Source organism: Primulina tabacum, chromosome 14 (assembly GCF_025594145.1).
Source record: "Primulina tabacum isolate GXHZ01 chromosome 14, ASM2559414v2, whole genome shotgun sequence".
In the NCBI taxonomy this organism is placed as follows: domain Eukaryota; kingdom Viridiplantae; phylum Streptophyta; class Magnoliopsida; order Lamiales; family Gesneriaceae; genus Primulina; species Primulina tabacum.
In genome coordinates, this window is record NC_134563.1 from 29,903,985 (window position 1) to 29,913,013 (window position 9,029).

Here is a 9,029-nt window from a genome sequence, read left to right on the forward strand (position 1 = left end):
CGATCTTATTTGTGATTTCAGGCTCAGGATAATTTCAGAACCTGCGTCTGGATTAGTGACACTTACTGGAATCGGACCCTAAATTTCCCGTGAGTATCACTTGGCGCCATCTGTGGGAAAATTTGAGTTGAGACGTAGACATGGTAGGAAAGAGAGGGAGTAGAAGAGCTACCTCAGCATCATCGCGTCCTCAGAGGGGACCCGAACAGTCTCATGCTGAGGCAAGGCAGGAACGACCCCATCAGGAGGCGAGAACAGAACAACCTCGTCAAGAGAACAGGGTCGAGCAACGCCGTCCTAATGAAAATGTGGGGAACTTGACCCTGGATCAGTTTATCACTCGGACCGTGGATGAGGCTATGAAGAGGAACCAAGAATCTACGTTCGTTGAAGAGCATGCCACTCGCCAGGAGCGATAGGAAAATGTTGAAGTCCGCCAGAGCAGGGTTGAAGAGACGCATCTCCTCCAAAGTGGGGAGATTAGTGAGATGGGGGAGATGTGGAAGGAGATATGGAGGTTGAGGGAGCAGGTAGGAAGCAGAGCGCCGGTACCCAAGAAAAGAATTCCTTTTTCATTATCCATCTTGGAAGAAGGGCTTCTCCCAAATTTCCGACAATCGAACGTAGGAGAATATGACGGACATACAGACCCCGAAGAACAATTGGAGAGATTTGAGAATGCGGCTCTGTTGCACCAATATTCGGATGGAGTTAGGTGTAGGGTGTTTCTGGGCACGTTGGTAAGGTCAGCCCAACAATGGTTTAATACCCTGCAGCCCAACTCCATACAATCTTTCGAAGATTTTTCTGCAGCTTTCTTGCATCGATTTGTCAGTAGCAAGAGGCACCAGAAAAGCTACTTGAGTTTGTTTGTAATGAAACAGCAAGAGGCCGAAACTTTACGTGAGTTTGTCCAGCGCTTCAAGATCGCAGCGTTGGAAATACCAGCAGCTACCCCTGACAACATGATAAGTGCTTTTACCCAAGGGCTGAGGGGAGGAGAATTCTTCAAATCGCTGGTCAAGAAACCTCCGTCGAGCTATGATGACTTGTTAGCTCGGGCGGAAAAATATGTAAACTTGGAAGACGCCCAACGGTATAGAAGGATGGAAAACCGACCCGAAGGGAGTAGGGTGGAGGGAGCCGAGAGAGGCGGTAAGAAGAGAGGTGCAGGTGAGAGGGAGGAGGACAGAACCAGAAGTAAAGGACAATTCTCATCGCATATTCCTCTGAATAGAAGTCGGGATAAGGTGATGGAGGTGAGGGAGTCGGGGGAGAGGGGGGGGGGGGGAGAAGTCGCAGAGGGTTGAGAGCAGTGCTCGACCTCCGCCGCAGGGTAGACAAGAAGGATCCTGGTCCAAGAGTGAACTGAGATCTCGCCCATCTTCTAGGCGGGGTCGAGGCCCTCCATGGATACATCAGAGGATCGAGGAGCCGAGGAGAGAAGGTCGAGGTCATGAAGTCCCTCGGGAGCCCGCTGAACCGAGGAGGGGAACGAATGAGGATAACCACCCTACGAGAGGAATGATTCACATGATCTCGGGGGGTGCTGCTGATGGGGACGGGCACTAGGCACTGCCATGAAAATATGATCGTCGGGCTCCCTCTGGGGCCTTATCCCGTAAACGGGCTCCCTCTGGGGTCTTTTCTCGAATGACATTCCCATAAAATTGTAAGTTCACCGTCCATTCTTAAAACGGATCCCCCACATATCATCTATCCTTTGTCACAGTCAATTCACATCCCTCAAAATATTTTTTCTTTTTTTAAAGCATAAAATATCACGACTTTCAAAAATAACAGTTTAACAATAAAAATTGCACAGTTTTACCATAAATCATAAAATATCATATTTTAATAAAAATAATTATTTTATATCATTTGACATGCGTTATGACCCTTCGGGACGCTGCCAACCTTTTTCGTATTAACCAAGTGTAAAATGACCGTTTTGCTCCTAGACGTAATATTTCTCGATTTTGACATTTTCTTACTTATGTTGACATGGGCTTATCCCAATTACTTATTTAAGCTTATATCTAATTTTTTTAATAATTTTATTTAACCTGAAATAATTGGCTTCAATTTAATTTCCTATTTACTAATTCGTGAGGCGTTTAATTCCCGAATTAATTCAAACTTTAATATTTTTCTTCCTATATTTTAAAATTTACTATATTACCTAAAATACCCTCGTGAACCATGAACCAACCCCCGTGGACCATGGCTCAACCTTTTTTCCTTTTCCTAAGCCTAGTTCGAACCTAAGGTAAACCCTCGAACCATCTTGCATTTTACTCGAGCCACACTTTGAGACACCTTGAGCCAACTCTTGACCAGCCCACCTAGGGACTCTACTGACCCTCCTTGACCCACACATGAGCCCCCAGCCCGCGCACACAGCTACTGCGCACAAGAACAAAGTGCCGCACGAGTTCCCTCATTTGCAGTCGAGCCAACTCTCATTTTTCTTGGACCATGGTCGAGCCACCTCGAGTCATCACCTGACCAGACCTCCTAAGAAGCCCACCGACCAGCCCCGACCCCTTGAACCAGCCCCTACATGCCTCACGAGCCTTGCGTACGAGACGCAAAAGCTGCGCGAGTTCTCTCACGTTTTGCTCGAACCACCGTCGAGCCGCCTGCACCAGCCCCTGACTCCACCCTTGACCATCCTCCCTAGACCCTACTAGACCAACCCTGAACTACCCTGCCCTAGCCGCGAGCCCCCTTGGCTGCACCCACCTTATGCATGTATGGGGATGGAGTCCCTCTTCGTGTGGACTCTTCCCCAGCCCAAGGACTCGAGCACGAGCCCAGGACTCTTCTCCATCTTGACCACGTCCCTCCCAGCCACCTAGCCCAACCCCTGCCGAGCCACGCGTAGCCAGCCCCCAAGGCAAGCCACCATCATGCGTGTATGGCTAGGAAACCCTTGGCGATTCTCCTCCCTTGCCTTCCCCTCAATTTCCAGCAATCTCGTCCCTATAACATCTCCTAATGGCAGCATGGATGGCTAGGAATCATAGAGTTTTTCAAACAAGCGTAAAATCGTCATATATTTGAAAATAATTGTTCTATCCTAAAAATAATCGAATACAAGTATTTTTCATGCAAAAATAATAAAAACAAGCATAATATGGATTGAATGACGCGTCAGAATAATTTAGAAATGTGCCTTTGTGTTTTAAAACGCTCGAATACGCGATCGTCGGCGAGAGGTGCGAAAAAGAACGAACGGGCGACGAAGACTCCTTGTTTTCTTCCCTTGCAAATTTCGAATTTTAATGTGTGAAAAGTGTGTGAATTTCGGCTACCCTCATGCTTTGGAAGCCTAGATTTCTATTATATAGATTTTGATTTGCATGATAATGAGATTTGGTTTTGGGCCTCCAAGCATATAAGCAATTGAGCCTATTCAATTTAGTTAAATTAGGCCAAATAACTCTTATTTAATTAAATTACGAAGGTTTATTGCAAAAAATTTGGTTTACGTAGGTTGATTTTTCGGACGTTACAGTTACATACGTAGGTTGATTTTTCGGACGTTACAGTTATAGTATGTAATTTATCATGTAGATACCGTGGAATCAGCTTAGTGTTGCGTCTATCCAGTTTTAGAACATTGGTATAGAACAAATATATTATGTGTGTCTATGTTTATATATAGGAGAGAGATCATATATATTTTAAAATGAATAATTAGACATATTGTCATGTGAATAAATAAATGAATATATAGATGTGATACCTAGAGGATTCAAAATCAAAATTGGGTCAAAAAGTTGCTAATCCCTAAAACTACTAATATCTTTAATTCTCCTGATATTATTATACTGAAACATGCCAATGTCTGATTAAGAACATGCCAATGTCTGATTAAGGACACAATTATGGACTCAAGTCTATCTTACATTGATTAAAAAATTATTGCCTTCCAACATAGTAATTAGTATATATGAATTACAAGATATCTCTAGATCCACCTGAAACCTGTATAAATTTACATTTTTACAATTTTATTAGTACATCCAAAAAAAGTTAGATATATGACAGAAAAAAAATATCATTCGGGAAAAGATAAAAATAAAAATAAAAAAATCATGGTTATATTTGAATGGTGGATGTTATTATCGAGACCATAATTAATATATTAATTACTGAATTGTTGAGTTTTTACCGTGGCTTGGCAGGCTTTTAATACAAATATAAATATAAATATAAATATAAAATAAGAGTCTGCCTGCTTATTTAATCAATTGGGGTGCCCATGTGGTTTTACCGTCTTTTGAGTCTCTACTTTCCACGGTCAAACTTAAAAACCCCAATTCACTGTTTTTTGCAATATTCGAGGAAGGGAAGAGAAAGAGAGACATGCCAATAATTCACTCACATTTACACTTTAATTATGTGTGTCTTTATATATATATATATATACACACACACACACACACACACATGTGGTTAATGTAGATAATATAAATATAAAAGGAAAATAACCGTTTTCATCCTACCCGAAATTAAGTATAGTCATGTAACTTTATTTTTGTTGGTTTTTATCTAATTTCGAAGATTGTTAACTTAACACAGAACGTATCAAATTTTAGTTCGCCAAATTAGTATTTTTTGTCTTCATGTCAGCACTCTCATGATATGTATATAACTTAAAAAAAAAAAAAACAATGTTAGAGTAACTGTACACGAATTTGTGACGGATTTGCTACTTTTCCCCATCATAGAATATATGAAATGTAAAAAAAATTGAAGTCAATTTTAATTTATGTATATTACATAAAATTAAATTGTATAGCATGCACTAGATGTGTTGTTTTGTCATAATCGAATGTAAAACTATGTAGTCTATATACTCACACAACACGTTGGATTTATGAATGGCAAGAGTACTTCAATATTACAAATTAATATATGAATGCCAAGATTATTTCAATTTTGAAACTATATATTCACACCGCACGATAAATTATTATTATTATTATTATTATTATTATTATTATTAAGTATATCTAAAAATTTAGCAAATTGAAGTAGGTGGCAAATATATATATATATATATATATATATATATATATATATATATTTATATATATATCATAACCCCAGGCACCGGAAGACAAGGGTTAGTGTCTTCATATTGGGGCCACAAACGTAGTAATCTAGTATTTACATATAATTATAATATTAATATGTTTAACCTTTTAATTTCATTTTGGCCGTGCTTCATGTTGTTAAATTACGGTCTTAGTTCGTTTATATGTAATATTATGTAATTTTTAGTTTTTTTTTTTCTGATATAATACCAATGTGGCGTTGACATGTGAAAATATATCATCACTCCATATAAAAAATGAATAAAATTATGAAAATAGAAAAATAAATGAATAAAACTGAAACTCGAAAAAATAGATAACAAAAAATTTACTTTCCCTAAAGTTAATAAAAATTTATTTTCATTACGAATTGTGTTAATTTTCAATGTGAGACATTTAAATTTTATGTAATAATTAAATTTCTATAGTTCTTATCGTATAATGTTGTAACGTCCAAAATACAATAACGTAATCCAACTGAATGCAAATTTAGGGAAAATAGAAAATGATTAATTAAATGATTTTAATAGTATGAATTAATTATGATATGCATGATTACATGTTTAAAAAAAGATTTTACTGTTAGAATGCATAAAAACTGTGTTTTAAAAGTTGTTCGAGACGCGATCGAAGAATGAAGACCGATTGCTGAAAAAGGAAAAATATTTTTATTAAATGATTACTTTTAATTATTTAAAATATGATATATGTTATATGATACTTTGGAAAAGGAAGCGTTTTGAGGTGTTTTTATACGCCGAGTCGTATTTTCAAACGATATTCGATTTTCGACGAAAATATGAACTTTTCGAGAACTTGACTAATAATTTCACAAACCATTCTAAACAAAATATTTTAAATATTACCTAATGGACTTAATGAGCCTATTATATCATGTTAATAGGCCTAAACTTACACCACTTGTTTTATATCAAAATATAAGCCTCAAACCGGCCTACCCCAAAACCCCACAAATGCATGCCACCCCTCCCCTAATCAACTAGAAATTCTCCTAGCAGCATCAACACATGCACACACGAGAATTCTAGAAGGAAGGGTCACAGTTTTGAGGAGAAATCAGCCTAGAGTTTTCTACGTCGTCGTTCTTCGTATCTCAATTTGTTTTTCGTGCGTAAAATATGCAAAGGCACCCCTTAATCTCTTTTTTCTCATTTATCACACCATATTATGGATTTGATGTATATTTTCAAGATAAATATGTTGCCTTGAATTTATTTTCGTTTTTATGTCATGCTATGTCAAAAACTCTTGTTTTTATGTTCTAAAACTTGTGTTAATGATTCATAAAGGGGCTGCCATGATAAGGCTATGGGAAGGGATGAGTTCAAGAGAGTTTAAGGGCCTAGAAAAGCTGACAAAAGGGCTGGACGTGAAGGAAGAAGGGGTTGCTCGAAAATAAAACTCTTGTGGGACAAGGATTCTTTGGCTAGGACACTTTGAGGGCCGTTGTGGTTAGCTGTTGTTTATGGATCTACCAGGAGACTTAAGAGGGCTGGATGATGGTCCTAGGGTGAATGCACAATGGGTGGTTCGAAAGGCTTGAGGATCTCGTGGAGTAGGGAGAGCCTTGCATGCTTGAGTGATCGGGTTTGAGGGGTTGGGCTTCTAGGTCCTTTAAGCTCGGTCCGGTATGGTCCATAGGGGTTCAGTCATGGTCCTAGGAAGGGCTCATAGGGGCTGGTCGAGTTGCTTGAGGGCTAGGATCGAAACTTGTAAGGCTAGGGTTCGAAAATAGGAGCTAGGGTTTGATGCAGAAATTTTCAGTAGGTATCCTAGGTTGATCGAGGCTTTTAATGGGCTTGAATTGGGTTGTATACAATTTATTTAGGTTTTATTAAGCTTTGGTCCAAGTTCGGTAAAGTTTGGTTAAGTTTTGAATCAATACGAGTCAAAACCGGGATGTACGTCGAAGTTTATAAACGAATCGAGGAAATTATCGAAAACCTAAATTTTAAGCCTAAGGAATATTTAAAGGAGTGTTTTAAGATAATAGGTTAAGTTTGGAATGATTTGGGACGTCGTTTCGAGGTCTAGAGATAAATATGGAAAGTTATGCTCTTAGGGGTAAAACGATCATTTTACACCTAAAATTGTTCGATGTCCTGGCAATGCCCTGAATACTGTAAATAAGGTTAAAAAGTTTATTTAAATGTTTATGAAATTATATGATGAAACGTTAATGCTAAAATACATGTTGCATGTTTGGTTTAAAAGAAAAATGATTTATATATGTATGAATTTTTATAAGTGATGAAAATATGAAACGTTGAAGGAGGTGAACTGATTGTGGCTAATACGATGATTATGATGATAAGATGATATGTAAGGCCAATGCTCAGTTGACTGGTGAGAGTGTCGCTGATGTCCCTCCGCCCAGTATGTGGTTACACGTAGATGGATCCATCGACCTTCAGCTGATACGAAAGTCACAATTAACAATCTGAATTCAATAAAAGTAAAACGTATACGTATATGATGAAATAAAATATGATATGATATGATGAAAGGAACTATGATATGATATGATGAAAGAAAAAATGTTTAAGTTTATGCATATACATGAAAAACTATTTTAAGTAAAAGTATTTTCATTGTTGCATGTGGTGATGTGGATTGTATATGTATAACTTGTTATCATGGTTAAGGTTTGCCGAGTCAATAGATTCACTATGTGTGATCGATGCAGGTGAGCATGATGTTGATGTTGGTGTTAATGAAGGACTTGATGGTTGAACTAGCTGGACTGAAGGTACACATAACCCGAAGACTTGTTGCTAGTTTTCCGCACTTATGTTTATGATTTATGCTAATAATTTAAGTACTTTTAAGATTTTATTGTTTATAATGCTTTTGAGAGGTTTTTGAGATGATGTTAGAGTTAAGTTTATTTTTAAAACAATGTTAGGTTAGATTGGTCGACATTTTACAATTTTACGTTTGAATTACTTTCTTATGGATTTTCAAATAATAGTTGGTTGATTTATTTTTAAATGGTGCAAAATTATACCTAAAAATATTTAAGTATGTATATATGTGTTTTCGGCCGAATGCATAGACAAATGGTTTAAGAAAAAAATTTCTAGTACATTTTAAAGAAAAAACGAGTAATGAACATTTCGACTATAATAATTATTTAATGGTGTCGAATTCAGTGCGTCTTGTTTTAAAATTTATTATTCAGACTTTTGCCATTTTTATGGCTGTAATGATTAAATATAATTTTTTTAATATCCAATTAAAAACCACAAATTCAAATTCAAAAACCTAAAGAGATGTCTACTAATAACCTGATGGAAAATCATAATTTTTTTCTTGTAACTTGTATGAAATTTACTTTCGATTTCGTTATCAATTAATTGACATTCCTATTACAATAATTTACATTTTTTTTCAATTTTAGTTTTTTTAAAATCGAAGAAAATACAAATTAGAGTATTAAGACTATAAATTGATCGATATCAAAATAGAAAACAGGTTTTGACAAAAAATATAATTTTCACTAACCCTAAATAAACAGTCGTCTATTAGTTCAACGTAAAACAACAAAGATATTTTTTAACAGAACAAAAACGGACAGCAACTAAAATACATATTATAGCTTCCTAAGGAATTCATTGTACCATATATGAATCGTTGGTTAGCGCAAAAGAGCACAACTGCACGCACAGCAGATCAGACTTCAGAGGATATATATAATAGAACAATATATATTTCGAAAGTGATATCAATCTATCTATATATATATGTGTGTGTGTGTATATATATAATAGTATATTTTAATAAATTTGCAGTGGGAAAATAAAGGGTAAGTTCCCCGTTTGAAGAGGGGGAGCAGTTTAATGATTTGTGACAAAATAATGGCTGCATGTGGGATACATGGAATATGGAACGGATTGAATG

At 36.7% G+C, this 9,029-nt stretch overlaps 1 protein-coding gene across 1 annotated transcript; it reads left to right on the top strand.

The window, feature by feature from the left end:
- The first annotated feature begins 488 nt into the window (after positions 1–488).
- Positions 489–7,862, top strand: LOC142523930 (uncharacterized). Its single transcript, XM_075627663.1, has 2 exons — positions 489–1,173; positions 7,816–7,862. Exons 1-2 carry the CDS (start codon positions 489–491, stop codon positions 7,860–7,862), a joined length of 732 nt encoding a protein of 243 aa, XP_075483778.1.
- Positions 7,863–9,029: the final 1,167 nt, after the last annotated feature.

Bases quoted from the DNA above. Each gene is read 5' to 3' on its own strand.
- LOC142523930 (XM_075627663.1), top strand. From the start codon at position 489: ATGGGGGAGATGTGGAAGGAGATATGGAGGTTGAGGGAGCAGGTAGGA. The intron at 1,174-7,815 runs GTGAGAGGGAGG...TGATCGATGCAG, and splicing joins CGGTAAGAAGAGAGGTGCAG to GTGAGCATGATGTTGATGTT.